General features: G+C 46.0%; 1 protein-coding gene across 1 annotated transcript in view; it reads right to left on the reverse strand.

The window, feature by feature from the left end:
• LOC118922238 (guanylate cyclase soluble subunit beta-2-like) overlaps positions 1-18,238 on the reverse strand; it is a 47,713-nt gene that overhangs the window by 25,112 nt on the left and 4,363 nt on the right. Inside the window, exon 3 of the mRNA XM_057489154.1 lies at positions 1,121-1,215. Within this exon, the coding sequence (XP_057345137.1) occupies positions 1,121-1,215 (95 nt within the window). The remainder of the gene's footprint in view (positions 1-1,120; positions 1,216-18,238) is intronic.

An 18,238-nucleotide genomic window follows, 5' to 3' on the forward strand; every position in this document is an offset into this window, starting at 1 on the left:
GTTCGCAGGAGCCCACCATTCTAGAAACCCTCCCAGGAGCCTCTTTGGAAGGGGCAATGGTGCAACTGCTGGGAGGCAGGCCTCCCAGCCCAGGGTCACCTGGAGACAGGTTGCACACCGGCTTAGCAGGCACCTGGGAGACGTGGCTTCTCTTAGAGCCGGGCTCCGAGAGCTGACGGAGCAGACGGGTGTCTCTCTCCAGCGCCTATGCCCTGTCTCAGGCACAGCTCAGCTGGGCTACTGGAGGTGCAGGGGGGCAAATGACAGGGGAGCAACACATGTGTGCTTGGTAGGGATGACCCCTCGGTGCCCCAGACTCCCCCCAGCTCGTTGTCACCACCACACCTCGGCCGCCCCGCCGGCCCCTGCTCAGCTCTGTGAGTCTGAGTCCAGCCAGTGCAGCAGAGGAGCGAGGCAGCAGGTGGCCCTGGCTGCAGAGCACCTGCTGCTCACACACGCTCCACTCCCCAGGCCTCAGTGGCCCCCCACTCCCGGCTTCTCAGAGACTTGGGGCTTCTCCCAGAGGCAGACTCCCAAAGGTTTCCTGCATCCAGCAGATGAGCCGGAGCGTGAGACACACAGGTGCCGGGGAGCTGTGAAAATCCGGACCCTGCCTTCTCTGCTACCAGCTCCACCTGCATGGGAACCGTTTATTTTAATCAGAGAATTTCTCTGAAATTAAAAGGAAGGAGGAATAAGCTCAAGGCCTCACCCCACACGGGCACGTTGCACATCCCTGCTGCAGTCCAGAGAAGCCCCGTCTCTGCAGGCTTGGTCACTGTGCACCTGAGGCCAGGTTTTCCCTTAGCTTCTGAGGACTGCAGGCCGATTGCCAGGCCTCAGAGACACACTGAAAACGCCCATTCAGGCATGTGTTACATGGCCATGAGCCCAGTGTCAGTGACTCACGACACATTCAAACAGGTGTCTTTAAACCAAAACACACACAACAAGCCCATGCATTTATCTGCTCAGGAAAATGCTGTGATCGGACGCTCTCGGGAACTTACTTCCGAAGATGCCCCAGGAGCAATGGTCAGGGTTTGCTGATGCCCACAGAGACCTTAGAACAGGACTGTCATGAACAATGAGGATCCACTTGCAGTCCTTTCCGACTTACCCAGGATCCGGCAGGCCGCCTGGATGAGTGACATGGTGATGACATCATCGTACACTGTGTAGGTCAGGAAGCCTTCCTGCACCTGTGCAGAAGCTCTGCAAGGTAAACGGGGGCAGTGAAACGGCAGCAGCTGGAGCTTTGCCTCGAGAATATATGCCCGACTGCGAGATCGAACGGCGCAAGACCCCCCGACCGTGAAGCAGTGGTGGGTTCGTGAGCGCCTCCAGGAGGTCTTCCTGAGATCCCAGCTCCTCCTTCTCAAGCACTCACAGGAGGCTATGGTTTTTGGTTTTCCCCAGCTGATCTTAAGGTCGTCGCTCTCACCCCCAGACCTTGGGCATTGTGACTGATTTTTGCCTTTGAGCCCCAACCAGTAGCTCTGTGACAAGCGCAGGTGCAGAACCTGACACAGGGCAGTTCAGGGTCGTGAACCTCATCCCTGAAGCAGACAGAACCTCACTGTCTTGCAAGGTGGCCGTCTGAGCCCCTGGTGGATGCTAGTCTTGCAGCAGCCACACCTGGTGAGGAGGCTTCACGGGTAGTCAGAGGGCCTGCTGCTTCTGGGAACCCTTAAGCCGTGGTCAGCAAGTCAGGCAGTTCAGGGCAAGGAGGCTGAGCAGGGATTGCTTCCCTGAGATGAGGACCAAAAGGCAAGGAAAAGCCTTCTGGACAGAGACATGGGCTTGGGGGCAGCACAGACAGTGCCTGGAGAGCCGAGGAGAGAACAGAACATCCGAGTTTACCCCAGAGCACATCCCAGAATCCTGGAACAGGAGAGCTCTGAGATCTCCTAATCCAGTTTCCTGTCCAATGAATCTGGCCTTCCGGCTCCTTCTCGAGCACGTCAGTGACGAGGGGCTGGCTCCCCTGCGAGGACGCGCCCTCCATGCACCCACTGCTCCCTTCGATAGAAAGCTCTCTTAGGCTGAACCGAAACCTGTTTCTGGACCCTGATAATACCTTTTGTTTATTGAGCACCTGCCTTTGGCCAAAGAGATGCCTTATTTCTGATTGTCCCCTTTAGTGTTGAGGACACCGATGCTCAGAGACAGCCTGCCGACGTCACTCAGGGGACAGGGAAGGTCCTGGGCATCCTAGTGCCAGTGAGTGAGGTCTCCCCACTGTGACCTCACTCACTGGCACTCATTCTGCCCTCTGGGGAAACGCAGACTGGGTGGGTCCTGCCTCTAGACACCAAGACTCCAACATGTGGCGATCCTTACTCATTCCTAAATCTCAATTTTTTTCTGTGCAAGCGTCCCTTTATCCATCTGGGCTTTGCCTTACTCACTAAGGCAGGGCACTAATGCCCTTTCTGACAGAAGGACTGAGGATGAAAAAGGAGAACTGGGGTGAAAGGGCTTGGAGAGCGTGCATAGCTACGCACATGTGCAAGAGGAGAATCATGAAAACCCGAGGGGGCGCCGTGTGGCGGGTGGTGACTGAGCTGGGATCAGGGACTCTGGTTCCAAGCCTGCCCGCTGCCACAAATCACTCCCCCTCTTTGCACCTCAATTTCCTCCTCTGAGAAATAAGGGAGATGGTGAGGTCAACGTTCCTCAAACTTTTTTTTAAATGCATGTTCCTCCCTGCCCACACATTCCCCAGGGATTGTCAGACAGCCCTGGGGGCCCCCAGAGTTGGCCAACGCCAGACTAGAAGCTCTCTGGATTTCCCTGTGCCTGTGAGGTTTCCGGTTTGGGTCCACGTCCGTATAGCAGTCTCCAGGCACCGCAGCACAGCTGTACAGAAAGGCTGGGAGTTGGGCCTGGCAGACAAGGGGCGCTGTTAGCCATCACCACCCCCTCAAGTGGGGCGCTCCCCAGCACACTGGCATCACTTCCCACCCCACTCCAGGGACTGTGAACCTTTGTGAAAATTCGTGCCCTGCTTCCAAGCCTATGAGCAAAATAGAAACTTGATGAGTAAGACCCAAATTTAAACTTGGCACATTGTCCTAATTTGTTCTGAAGGCCTCAAAAGGGATTATATCACCCCAGGACCCTTGGAAACCTAACATATTCTGTGGCTCACCTCAGTTCTCAGGTGGGACCACACATTCATCCCTGTCTGGGCCTGGCATCCTCTTCCTTCCTGTGGGTTGAGCTGATAATAATTTAGTGTCAAATATTTATTTGGTTTGTATATATATGTTGCATGTTTCTGGGATGCCAGACATGCCTAGACTGTTAGGATTGCACGGGCGCTGTGGGCCTTGTCTACTGATCTCCACGATCTTGCATAGAACCCTTCCCAGAGCGAAAGCACACTTGCATACATAGTGTTATGCAAGATTAAAGAAAATAAATAAGCCAATTGATCTATGTAATGAGACGGCAAAACTCTGATAAGAAGAAGAGGAGAAAATTGGCCATCAAAAAACATTTTTAAGAGATGAGGGGTTGCAAAAGCAATGTGGGAAATGAAGAATTCAATGCTACCACTCACACAGGGAGTGCATTTCATGTAATGTGAGAAGGCCGACCGCAGAGGTGCTCACGTACACACATATTCAACAGGTCTGACGAATCAGCTTTAAAGTGGAATAGTCAGCCATTAAATGTATGTCAGTTAGTCCCCCCAACTAGTGATTCCCAAAACGTCTGGGCAGGAAACCAGAGCCGGGCTGCCTGTTCCAGGACAATTTGGAAAGCAAAATAAACATGCAGAAGAATGGGCCCTGGAGATGGTGCCTGGTAATCTGTATTTTTTTAACCACCTTTCTCAGATGACTCTCCAGATTGGGAAACCCCTGCTCAGAAGCACTGTCTAGGATGCAGTCTGGGGAGGCAGCCGATTACGAGTTAGAGCTCTTAGGTTGCTCGACGTTACTAAACATGCAATGGTTCTAAGAGTCCAGAGTGAGCCACAAGGTCCACAGGAAAAACAATCAGCACTTTGTAGCAAGTCCCAGACCAAGAAAACGGGCTTGATTCTAAGCTGTGGGGATGGTTCCTTCAAGAGCTGCCTTCTGGCAGGCAGGGAACTGATGGGACCAGCGTGTGTGACTGTGGCCTGCATGCAGCTGGGGGGAGGAGCCTGTCCTGGCGCCATGGCCATCCGGTACTCAGAGGGGCGTCAGCCTGCTGTTCTTGAGGCAGCACTGCAGTCCTGCGTGACCCCCGTACCCCCAGCCATTCCTCCAGCCACTGGGCAGTTCCCGCAACAGGCCATGCCGGGTTCTCCCTCCTGACCGGCCACTCTGACCCACACTCAGATTCCGGGGCCCCTCCTCTGAGCTCCTGAGTCCCACACACGCCTGTCTCTGCACTGGCTGCCCCTGGAACCTTCAGTGTCCCCGCCCATGGGCCTCCTAGACGACAGCTCCCAAGAGCAGGCAAACGTCATTTGGTTCCCTATCTTCGGTGCCTGGCACTGCAGTTGCCACACAATAGGAACCCGTTATTTATAAGAGATTTAGGAAATGTGGGCGACCTAATGCAGCAGAGGCCTGCACGCCCGCTATACCGGGGCCAGGACCCAGGGGACTCACCCCAGCTCTGCCCGCCCGGGCTGGCTGGCTTGGAGCAAACCTCACTGCGCCTCCACTGCCCCACGGTCACAGTGACAGCGCTGGGTACTCGGGTGTTCCATGAGGATTTGATGTCCACCCGCCCTGCCCTGCCCTCTGCCCTCCCCAGCCAACCCATGGTGCCATTCCCTGAGAGACACCCCGTCGCTTCAGCCAGCAGTTCTCAAGCTGTGTTCCAGGGAACCCCTGGGGGTAAGATGCTTTCAGGGCCCGTGAGGTCAAAACCATTTTCACAATAAAATTAGGACTATTTGCCTTTTGTACTGAGCTCATACAGCATTTCTTGGTGCTCTACACAGAAGCAGAGTGGGCACCTCAAGGAAGGGCACGTCTGTGGGCATTTCCATGAGCTGAATTAGCTGTGCCCCCACGGAACCTCATCTCTCCTTGAAGGGAGTCCCTGACAGGCAAACAATGGTTCCTCAGCCGTGGATATTTGGCACATGTTTTCGTAAAAAAAGAACAAAGTTAGCCTGTCACTTCTAGGAAAGCAACTGGCAGAATTTGGTGCCAGTGATAAAACTTGAGGTTTCACGTGGAAATTGGAATTTTGGAAAACTTGCATCTGCCTTTGTGAGCTCTTAGCTTCTCAGTTCTCAGAGGCTTTGATGGGGTGATATTGGCAAAAGCGGGCGGGATGTTTATAATGCATCATGTCAGTATTCATAAGATTTGCACGACTCAGCTCCTATTTCCCAAACGACTACTACCCCACAGCACAAAGTGATGGTAAGAGATTTCTTTCAAAGTGGAACACAGGCCGAGGGATTTTCAAGTCAGAGTATGAAGGTCACTGGTGTTCCACACTCAGCACTGTAACTGATCTTGGAGAAAAACCACAGGTGGAGATTTTCTGAGGTTTGAAAGAATCTCTGCAATTATCTGAAAACAGTATGAAAGTCCCTCCTCCTTCTGTACTTTCTTCATATTTCACAAACAAAAAAAAAACACAGATTACAACAAAGAGCAGAAGGTGAAATCCAGCTATCTTCTAGTAAGACAAGCATTAAAGAGGTTTGCAAAAAATGTGAAACAATGTCACTCTTCTCGCTAATTTCTTTTATTAAATAGCGTTCCTCATAAACACGTGTTATTTATGCTGGCATATAATATTATTTTTAGATGTATTAATAGATAACCATTTTTTAAATTTCTGTTTTAATTTCCAGTACAGTAAATACCAAGAGACAAAAGCTCTTTGGGGTCTTCAATGAGTTTTAAAAGTAAAAATGCTTCCTAAGACCAAAATGAGAAGTTCTAATGGAGCCCAGAGTGGATGGGACTTGCTTTGGGACCTCTGACCGGGCTCCTCCAGTTCGGGGCCGCCACCAGCCCAGGGTGGGGACAGAGTCCCCCGTATGCCCTGGTGGAAATCTCCAGCGCCCCTGGGAAGGACTGCAGGCCACCCAGCCCCGAGAGCCACCTTCCCCAGTAGACTCAAAATCATCCAGATCTGAATGTGCCCCCCCAACGGCAGCTGACTGGGGACCACCTTGTCCCAGAGAACTTACCCTAAAACGGTGTGGGAAGGTGGGGGTAAGGGGGTGAGACATGCAGAGGGAGATGGGGGACAGGCATTCCCCTGGGAACTTGGTACCAGGAAAACAGCAAGAAACTGCTGAGAAAGCTATAGATGTGCAGAAAGAAATTTGTCCAAGCGATCGGTCAAAATAAAACACAGGAAGAACAGTTCTCAGCTAGCCATGCTAGGAATATCCATTCTGTTCCCTTTGTGGAAAATTATCTTAGTGAATCCTTGTCATATGAATGGGCAAAAGCCAAAGATGCAGGGAAGATATTACAAAAGTGTGTCAGCAGTTAATCCATGACAGTAATAATGGACTTATGGTGCCTTTCGGACTCTTGATGTTTATATTATCTATCGGCTTTTCAAGTGTTTTTCTTATTCTAAGGAAGTACTCACTTTTGTAGCTAAATTTTTATTTGTAACTTTAGATTCTTTTTCAAAGGAGGCTCTTTAAGTTACTTAAGCTACAGGCCTCCTAATACCTGCAAAACTGATCTTCCATTTATCCCCATTAAACAAAAATATTTCTCATTTTACTTTCAATGGCCTTGATTAGAAAAACAATTTCTGTTTTTTATATATAATAATGTCATAATATTAAGTATATTTTTTTAATGTGCTAATAAGTTCTTGAATATTCTGATATGACCTTTTGGGGAATAAGTCTCTCTGTTGAGAAATCCCAAAGTTACTCCCCAGGGTGCTTCTAGGTCCGACATCTGTGGTGGCACATAAGTCAACAAATACGCTCCTGGCCAGGGATGGAGGAGGAACAGGGACATGGCATTCCTCAACAAAAGCTTAAAAACAGAAGCTCTCTGCCTTCAGCTACATTTGAACTAGAGGCAGCTTAGGGGACAGGGAGGGAGACAGAGGGAGGGGGCGCTCCTCTCTGAGGAAGGGGTAAGAGGTTTGGTGAGTCAGGGGTAAGCAGGAAGCCTAGCAGGAGCGGACGGGAGGGAGCCCTCCTCACTGCTTCTGCTCGGATACTTCTCAGTGTACCTGAAGGTGCTTTCCAAGATGTCAGAATGGTAGGACCATTTTTTATATAGTAAGAGCAGAAATCCCAAGAATGTACAGGCAGGGATCCTAGAACATACTAGGTCATAGCTCGTGGGGGTTCTGATAAATCCCACGGACCCTCCTCCCAGAGCACATGTGCAGACACAGGCACACGTTTCCACAAAGGTGCTCAGACCCTCTCGAGCCCTCCGCCAGCCTCCGCTTGGGAGCCCCGGGCCCCATCCACCTCCCGCCAAGTGACGGGTTTGCGCTTGGTGGTCACCCACCTGCCACTCACTCACTCGTCTTCTGTCCGTACATTTACACACTATCCGGGCACTCCCCTGCCTCTGCACATTTGTTCGCATGGTAGAGAGAGTATGCCAATCATGACATCTCCACCCAGAGCCTCTTCTTAGGTCCTCTACCCCTGGAGGCCCATTCAGACTCCTCAAACGTTAGCCCACATGGTCAGTCGTGCACAGTCCCAGACTAGGAGCCAGATGCTCCACCTGTGTTAGCCCCTCCGTCCTCACAAGTGGGTGAGATGAGTATTGTTATTAGCTCTGTTTGGAAGTGAGGACACCAGGCTCAGAGACCTCGGTACCACCACAGTCAGATTTCACCTCCTTTCCACCTTCCACATACCTGTATATTTTGATCTTTAGCAACTTCTCCACTTTCATCTCCTACCAGATTCACTCACTCATGATACTCCAGTCACACTGAATTTTCTTCTGGGCCTCGAATTACTAAACTCAGTCCCACCTCAGGACCCATACACTTGCTGTTGGTATAGAACACATACTTCCCCAACCCCTTCCTGCCTTTTAGCTCAAATGCCACCTTTGCAGAGAAGCCTTTTCTGACCACCTCAAGGAAGCTGGCATTTTCTCTCTCCAGTCACTCTCAAGTACCCTATATTTCTACAGCACTTAGCACAACCTGTAAGATTTATGTTTAATTCTTTATTTACTTGTTGTCTGACCCACCCTCGCAACACACACACATACACCTTCAACATCAGAATACAAGTTCCCAGGGAACCCAGCCATCGTCTCTTCCCTCCACCACTATCCTCTGCGTGGGAATTCTGTTCAGCACATAGCAGAAACTAAATAAATACATGTTAAATAAATAAGACTGCCTGGGTCAATAATAAATGATCCAGGCAAATGTGGAGGTTCATCTGACACCAGGGGCCTTACTCCTACCAATCTATCAGTTGCTTCTCATTGTTAAGTCTTGATAAAGGTTTTAGCCAGGAGGTTATAAAAGAGTGGTTCCTAATTAAAAATCTGGAAGTCCAGCTTATATTAGAGGAAATAAACAATGCAGCAAAGGAGGAGAAACATCTGTTTCTGATTATGTCATGTAAAATCAAATTTATGTCCTAAAGTCTGGAGACATATCTCATTTTATCTAATTGTTTCTTCTTAAAATTTATGTAGGACTGAGGGGCGGAAGATGGCGGCGTGAGTAGAGCAGCGGAAATCTCCTCCCAAAACCACATATATCTATGAAAATAGAACAAAGACAACCCTTCCTAGAATAAAGACCAGAGGACACAGGACAATATCCAGACCACATCCACACCCGAGAGAACCCAGCGCCTCGCGAAGGGGGTAAGATACAAGCCCCGGCCCCGCGGGAGCCGAGCGCCCCTCCCCCCAGCTCCCGGCGGGAGAAGAGCAGGCAGAGCGGGAGGGAGACGGAGCCCAGGGCTGCCGAACACCCAGCCCCCGCCATCCGGGCCAGAGTGCAGGGCCCTCGATACTGGGAAAACAGGGCAGCAAGAACAGTGAGCGGGCACTGGAGGCTGGGCGACTGAGGGCATAAGAAAAGCGCGCGACCATTTTTTTTTTTTTTTGCTTTTTTGCTGTTTTGTTTTGGCGAGCGCTTTTTGGAAGTCTTAAAGGGCTAGGGACCCCAATACTAGGGAAACAGGGCAGAAACACCGGTGAGCAGAGGCCTGAGGCTGGCACCGGAGAATAAAGAAAAACGAACGACCACCATTTTTTTTTTAATTAAAAACTTTTTATTTTTTTTTTAATTTAAAAATTTTTTTGTTTTTTTTTTTTTTGGTGGGCGTTGTTTTGTTTTGGTGGGTGCTTTTTGGAAGTCTTAAAGGGGCAGGGTGGGACACTTAGTCCAGAGGTAGGGAATCCGGGATCTCTGGGCACCCTAACCCCTGGGCTGCAGGGAGCAGGGAGGCCCCTTACGGAGATAAATAGCCTCCCAGCCGCTCCCCCTCCAACGGGACTCCACCATTTTGGAGCAGCTGCCCGAGCCAGGCCACGCCCACAGCAACAGCGGAGATTAACTCCATAGCAGCCGGGCAGGAAGCAGGAACCCTGTCTGCGCGCAGCTGCGCAGCACAAGCCACTAGAGGCCGCTGTTCTCCCAGGAGAGGAGGGCCACAAACCAACAAGGAGGGAAGTCCTTCCAGCCGTCACTCGTCCCAGTTCTGCAGACTATTCCTATCACCATGAAAAGGCAAAGCTACAGGCAGACAAAGATCACAGAGACAACACCAGAGAAGGAGACAGACCTAACCAGTCTTCCTGAAAAAGAATTCAAAATAAGAATCATAAACATGCTGACAGAGATGCAGAGAAATACGCAAGAGAAATGGGATGAAGTCCGGAAGGAGATCACAGATGCCAGAAAGGAGATCGCAGAAATGAAACAAACTCTGGAAGGGTTTATAAGCAGAATGGATAGGATGCAAGAGGCCATTGATGGAATTGAAATCAGAGAACAGGAACGCATAGAAGCTGACATAGAGAGAGACAAAAGGATCTCCAGGAATGAAACAATATTAAGAGAACTGTGTGACCAATCCAAAAGGAACAATATCCGTATTATAGGGGTCCCAGAAGAAGAAGAGAGAGGCAAAGAGATGGAAAGTATCTTAGAAGAAATAATTGCTGAAAACTTCCCCACACTGGGGGAGGAAGTAATCAAACAGACCACGGAAATACACAGAACCCCCAACAGAAAGGATCCAAGAAGGACAACACCAAGACACATAATAATTAAAATGGCAAAGATCAAGGACAAGGAAAGAGTGTTAAAGGCAGCTAGAGAGAAAAAGGTCAACTATAAAGGGAAACCCATCAGGCTAACGTCAGATTTCTCAACAGAAACCCTACAGGCCAGAAGAGAATGGCATGATATATTTAATACAATGAAACAGAAGGGCCTTGAACCAAGGATACTGTATCCAGCACGACTATCATTCAAATATGATGGTGGGATTAAACAATTCCCAGACAAACAAAAGCTGAGGGAATTTGCTTCCCACAAACCACCTCTACATGGCATCTTACAGGGACTGCTCTAGATGGGAGCACTCCTAGAAAGAGCACAGCACAAAACACCCAACATATGAAGAATCGAGGAGGAGGAACAAGAAGGGAGAGAAGAAAAGAATCTCCAGACAGTGTATATAACAGCTCAATAAGCGAGCTGAGTTAGGCAGTAAGATACTAAAGAGGCTAACCTTGAACCTTTGGTAACCACGAATTTAAAGCCTGCAATGGCAATAAGTACATATCTTTCAATAGTCACCCTAAATGTTAATGGGTTGAATGCACCAATCAAAAGACACAGAGTAACAGAATGGATAAAAAAGCAAGACCCATCTATATGCTCCTTACAAGAAACTCACCTCAAACCCAAAGACATGTACAGACTAACAGTCAAGGGATGGAAAAACATATTTCAAGCAAACAACAGTGAGAAGAAAGCAGGGGTTGCAGTACTAATATCAGACAAAATAGACTTCAAAACAAAGAAAGTAACAAGAGATAAAGAAGGACACTACATAATGATAAAGGGCTCAGTCAAACAAGAGGATATTACCATTCTAAATATATATGCACCCAACACAGGAGCACCAGCATATGTGAAACAAATACTAACAGAACTAAAGGGGGATATGGACTGCAATGCATTCATTCTAGGAGACTTCAACACACCACTCACCCCAAAGGATAGATCCACTGGGCAGAAAATAAGTAAGGACACGGAAGCACTGAACAACACAGTAGAGCAGATGGACCTAATAGACATCTATACAACTCTACATCCAAAAGCAGCGGGATATACATTCTTCTCAAGTGCACATGGAACATTCTCCAGAATAGACCACATACTAGGCCACAAAAAGAGCCTCAGAAAATTCCAAAAGATTGAAATCCTACCAACTAACTTTTCAGACCACAAAGGCATAAAACTAGAAATAAACTGTACAAAGAAAGCAAAGAGGCTCACAAACACATGGAGGCTTAACAACACGCTCCTAAATAATCAATGGATCAATGACCAAATCAAAATGGAGATCCAGCAATATATGGAAACAAATGACAACAACAACACCAAGCCCCAACTTCTGTGGAACACAGCAAAAGCAGTCTTAAGAGGAAACTATATAGCAATCCAAGCATATTTAAAAAAGGAAGAGCAATCCCAAATGTATGGTCTAATGTCACAATTATCGAAATTGGAAAAAGAAGAACAGATGAGGCCTAAGGTCAGCAGAAGGAGGGACATAATAAAGATCAGAGAAGAAATAAATAAAATTGAGAAGAATAAAACAATAGCAAAAATCAATGAAACCAAGAGCTGGTTCTTCGAGAAAATAAACAAAATAGATAAGCCTCTAGCCAGACTTATTAAGAAGAAAAGAGAGTCAACACAAATCAACAGTATCAGAAACAAGAAAGGAAAAATCACGACGGACCCAACGGAAATGCAAAGAATTATTGGAGAATACTATGAAAACCTATATGCTAACAAGCTGGGAAACCTAGGAGAAATGGACAACTTCCTAGAAAAATACAACCTTCCAAGATTGACCCAGGAAGAAACAGAAAATCTAAATAGACCAATTACCAGCAACGAAATTGAAGCAGTAATCAAAACACTACCAAAGAACAAAACCCCCGGGCCAGATGGATTTACCTCGGAATTTTATCAGACATACAGGGAAGACATAATACCCATTCTCCTTAAAGTTTTCCAAAAAATAGAGGAGGAGGGGATACTCCCACACTCATTCTATGAAGCTAACATCACCCTAATACCAAAACCAGGCAAAGACCCCACCAAAAAAGAAAACTACAGACCAATATCCCTGATGAACGTAGATGCAAAAATACTCAACAAAATATTAGCAAACCAAATTCAAAAATACATCAAAAGGATCATACACCATGACCAAGTGGGATTCATCCCAGGGATGCAAGGATGGTACAACATTCGAAAGTCCATCAACATCATCCACCACATCAACAAAAAGAAAGACAAAAACCACACAATCATCTCCATAGATGCTGAAAAAGCATTTGACAAAGTTCAACATCCATTCATGATAAAAACTCTCAGCAAAATGGGAATAGAGGGCAAGTACCTCAACATAATAAAGGCCATCTATGATAAACCCACAGCCAACATTATATTGAACAGAGAGAAGCTGAAAGCATTTCCTCTGAGATCGGGAACTAGACAGGGATGCCCACTCTCTCCACTGTTATTTAACATAGTACTGGAGGTCCTAGCCATGGCAATCAGACAAAACAAAGAAATACAAGGAATCCAGATTGGTAAAGAAGAAGTTAAACTGTCACTATTTGCAGATGACATGATATTGTACATAAAAAACCCTAAAGACTCCACCCCAAAACTACTAGAACTGATATCGGAATACAGCAAAGTTGCAGGATACAAAATCAACACACAGAAATCTGTGGCTTTCCTATACACTAACAATGAACCAACAGAAAGAGAAATCAGGAAAACAACTCCATTCACAATTGCATCAAAAAAAAATAAAATACCTAGGAATAAACCTAACCAAAGAAGTGAAAGACTTATACTCTGAAAACTACAAGTCACTCTTAAGAGAAATTAAAGGGGACACTAACAGATGGAAACTCATCCCATGCTCGTGGCTAGGAAGAATTAATATCGTCAAAATGGCCATCCTGCCCAAAGCAATATACAGATTTGATGCAATCCCTATGAAACTACCAGCAACATTCTTCAATGAACTGGAACAAATAATTCAAAAATTCATATGGAAACACCAAAGACCCCGAATAGCCAAAGCAATCCTGAGAAAGAAGAATAAAGTAGGGGGGATCTCACTCCCCAACTTCAAGCTCTATTATAAAGCCATAGTAATCAAGACAATTTGGTACTGGCACAAGAGCAGAGCCACAGACCAATGGAACAGACTAGAGAATCCAGACATTAACCCAGACATATATGGTCAATTAATATTTGATAAAGGAGCCATGGACATACAATGGCGAAATGACAGTCTCTTCAACAGGTGGTGCTGGCAAAACTGGACAGCTACATGTAGGAGAATGAAACTGGACCATTGTCTAACCCCAAATACAAAAGTAAACTCAAAATGGATCAAGGACCTGAAAGTAAGCCATGAAACCATTAAACTCTTGGAAGAAAACATAGGCAAAAATCTCTTAGACATAAACATGAGTGACCTCTTCTTGAACATATCTCCCCGGGCAAGGAAAACAACAGCAAAAATCAATAAGTGGGACTATATTAAGCTGAAAAGCTTCTGTACAGCAAAAGACACCATCAATAGAACAAGAAGGATCCCTACAGTATGGGAGAATATATTTGAAAATGACACATCCGATAAAGGCTTGACGTCCAGAATATATAAGGAGCTCACACGCCTCAACAAACAAAAAACAAATAACCCAATCAAAAAATGGGCAGAGGAACTGAACAGACAGTTCTCCAAAAAAGAAATACAGATGGCCAACAGACACATGAAAAGATGCTCCACATCGCTAATTATCAGAGAAATGCAAATTAAAACTACAATGAGGTATCACCTCACACCAGTAAGGATGGCTGCCATCCAAAAGACAAACAACAACAAATGTTGGCGAGGCTGTGGAGAAAGGGGAACCCTCCTACACTGCTGGTGGGAATGTAAGTTAGTTCAACCATTGTGGAAAGCAGTATGGAGGTACATCAAAATGCTCAAAACAGACTTACCATTTGACCCAGGAATTCCACTCCTAGGAATTTACCCTAAGAACGCAGCAATCAAGTTTGAGAAAGACAGATGCACCCCTATGTTTATCGCAGCACTATTTACAATAGCCAAGAATTGGAAGCAACCTAAATGTCCATCGATAGATGAATGGATAAAGAAGATGTGGTACATATACACAATGGAATACTACTCAGCCATAAGAAAAGGGCAAATCCAATCATTTGCAGCAACATGGATGGAGCTGGAGGGTATTATGCTCAGCGAAAGAAGCCAAGCGGAGAAAGAGAAATACCAAATGATTTCACTTATCTGTGGAATATAAGAACAAAGGAAAAACTGAAGGAACAAAACAGCACCAGAATCACAGAACTCAAGAATGGACTAACAGGTACCAAAGGGAAAGGGACTGGGGAGGATGGGTGGGTAGGGAGGGATAAGGGGGGGAGAAGTAGGGGGGTATTAAGATTAACATGCATGGGGGGGTAGGAGAAAAGGGAGGGCTGTACAGCACAGAGAAGGCAAGTAGTGATTCTACAACATTTTGCTATGCTGATGGACAGTGACTGTAAAGGGGTTTATAGGGGAGACCTGGTATAGGGGAGAGCCTAGTAAACATAATATTCGTCATGTAAGTGTAGATTAGTGATACCAAAAAAAAGAAAGGGCAGTTCCTGTGTGGTAACCTCCAACGAGTTCTACACAATGATATAAAGGGCATATAAAAGTGTAGGCAAAGGGTCTGTTTGTGTTTATACAGAGGATCAAAGCCTAATTTGGCTACCCCGAAAATGAACTAAGATACGATATGAAAAAGAACTTCCAACATCAGCACTCTCTGGAAGACTCATGCCAGAAGATGATCATCAAAAAACCCCAACAAAGATCCATGCACTGCTACAGCTGTAGATGCACTCATCCCACCAGCTCCTGGACTTGCCATGGGAATGAGGAAGGAGATATCTAAGCTGGCCTGTGCATACGGTAAAACAACAAATTTGACTGGATCTATACTGTTGGAACTCAACCAAGAATTAGGAGAAGTGCAAATTGTGGCGCTCCAAAATCTTACAACTACAGACTATTTACTGTTAAAAGAACATATGGGATGTGAACAGTCCCCAGTAATGGGTTTTTTTAATTTGTCGGATTTCTCTCAGACTGTTCAAGTTCAGTTGGACAATATCCACCATATCATAGATAAGTTTTCACAAATGCCTAAGGTGCCTAACTGGTTTTCTTGGTTTCACTGGAGATGGCTGGTAATTACAGATATGCTTTGGTTATGTAACTATACTCCTATTATGTTAATGTGTGTGCGCAATTTAAGTAGTAGCTTAAAACCTTTACATGCTGAAGTTATTCTACAAGAAGATATGTCAAAGAAATAATCAATCTTCCCATGTTTTCTTCCGCCTGCTACTTCTATAGCTTTTCTTCTTCCTTCCTAATTACAACCCTTAAATAGAATTCGTGCCTCATATCAAATTTACCGAGTATCATAATTCTTCCAAGTGCTAAAGATACCTCAAGACAAATGCTGGGCATAGAAGCCACAGGGCATAAATATGCAAAGAAGTAAAAAGCTAACCTTTTCAAACAGTAAGTCTTGTCTCTCACTTACCAACTTTACATTTCCCTGTATGGCCCCGGAAGATGACTGGTTAGCCAGAGACGGGTAAGATTCCTCAAGGGAGGAACAACCTAAGACAGGCACAGTCGCAGGGGGACCATCAGGTGAGAAAATGGGGATCAACAGAGGTGAGGCTTAGAACCTCACCCCCCCCGTTCTCAGAGAAATCTTCTGCATACGTGGATGTTTTATTGCCCTTGTCTAGCTTGGATTAACACATAGTCGACAGGCACACACCTGATCATCTACATTTGCCCTCTTACAACACTAAACTATGTTTTCTACCTTTATGTTGTATCTACCTACCACTTCAGCATTTTATTAAAAATAATAATAATAAAGAGAGAAATGTGGTATCCACATATAAATCAAGTATAAAAACCAAATGAGTATTCATATTTGAACTGACTGTTTAGAGTCCATAATGCATGAGCAAAACCGAAAGTTTCTGTGATGACTGCCCTTGTACTGTTCACTATGTAACTTATTCATTATGTAAGAATTTGTTCTACATGTAAGAACTTGTTTGTTATGCCCCAGAAGATTGGAGACTGACGAAAATTAGGCTTGGGGTGTATTAATGATTGTGCATTGAGCATTGACTCCCCTATACAGAATTTTATTGTCGTTAACAACCATTTGATCAATAAATATGAGAGATGCCCTCACAAAAAAAAAATAATAATAAATAAATAAGTAAAAATAAATAAATAAATAAATAAATAAAAAAGGACAGACTTCCAATGGTAAAATAAATAAGTAACCGGGATGTAATGTATAGCATAAGGAATATAGTCAAGATATTGTAACAGCTTGGTAGGGTGATAGCTGGAACCTAGAATTATGTATATAAATGTTTTATCACTGTGTTGTACACTTGAAACTAATGTAATGTAATACTGTGCGTCAACTACCCTTCAATAAAAAATAATTATTTAAAAAAAAAAAAATTTATGTAGGAAATGGATGGGTTTTTCTTTTTCAGCTAAAATTCTATTTTAAAAGCACCAGGGAACTTGTTATTTAAATGTAACCTGAAGCAAATAAATACCCTATACAGCAAATAATCTTGCCTTAATTTGAGTTTTCTGCACTATAGCTTTTTTGTTGTTTAACGAGTTGTGATATGATGCAATTTTCATTGCTGGCTGAATTGTTAGATAGGCTTTGCTTTGGTTTAAACATGCATTTCCAATGTAATCACAAGGTGTCTAGTGCTGAATATGTGGGTACATCCTTTGAGGCCCAATTAAGCAGAGAGCTGGTGCTGTGCGATTCAAGAGATAAAACGTAGTCACACCAACTGTGGATATGGCGTTGCTGGGTTCTCTGTTCCCAGACGTATTTTTCTGACTCCCTTACGCTCTTTGGCACCCTGCAGTCAAATGTCCTTGTCACCTGGGGGTGCTTGCAGATTCCAGGGCCTCCTGTTCGCTGGGGGATGCTATGAGAACTGCCCTTCTAGGGCAGGAAGAGAAAAGCTACCTTCCGTTTGGTTGTACCAAGGATACAAAAAGGAAAAAGCCTCTTTCACCTGCACACAGAAAGCTGTATTCCTCTTGGGTTTGCAAAGGTAGGTTGAGTATCTCAGCTGATCCGGGTTCTGGCAGCCAGTCATACCACAGCTGCTCCACAGTGCAGGGGAGGCAAGAGGCCTCCTTTGCACAATATTTCTCAGCTGCCTGTCATAAAACATGTTTTACCTCCACCTGTGTCTGCCTGTGGCAGCCATTTCTGCTTATTTCCAGTTACTTCCAGAACCCTGACCTGCGCCAAGCAGTCCAGTTTAGCAGCTGAACTGAGGCTAAAATCCTGACCCCACCGCCAGAAATTCAGATGGCACAAGCATCATGAGTCAAAAATCAGTCCCCAAAAGTCAAGTCTTCCCTCCCTCTCACTGGAGTTTGCGGGGTTCCTCCGGGCTGGGCTGCCCAATGGCTCACAGCAGGTGTTGGCAAGACCAGTCTGCAGAGAGGAACAGGGGCAATGCCCTACACCAAGGGATGCAAATTTTAGGAAGCCGGGTCTCCTCCAGGTGAAAAGGACGCCTTGAGGAACAAGACAGAAGCCTCGGTTATCTGATCAGCAGCGAAGTGTCCCCGTGAATGGGACCTGACCTTGATGTCGCACCTGCATACTGGAGGGGGAAGGACACTCCGAGTGGCTACTGTGTCCTTGGGTGGATCTCCCCGTCGATCCTGTCCTCAGCCCAGGAGACAGGCGCGTTATTCCCCTATTACCACTTTACCACTGGGGGGGACAGCTGCGGGGTGAAGCTGCCTGCTGGGAAGCAGACGGTCCCAGGCAGCAGAGCCTGGCCTCGCATCCAGTCCAGTGGGATGTGCGACTCACAGCCCCTCCACTGCTCCCAACCTGCTGGA

The sequence above is a fragment of the Manis pentadactyla genome, chromosome 2 (genome assembly GCF_030020395.1).
Source record: "Manis pentadactyla isolate mManPen7 chromosome 2, mManPen7.hap1, whole genome shotgun sequence".
NCBI lineage: Eukaryota > Metazoa > Chordata > Mammalia > Pholidota > Manidae > Manis > Manis pentadactyla.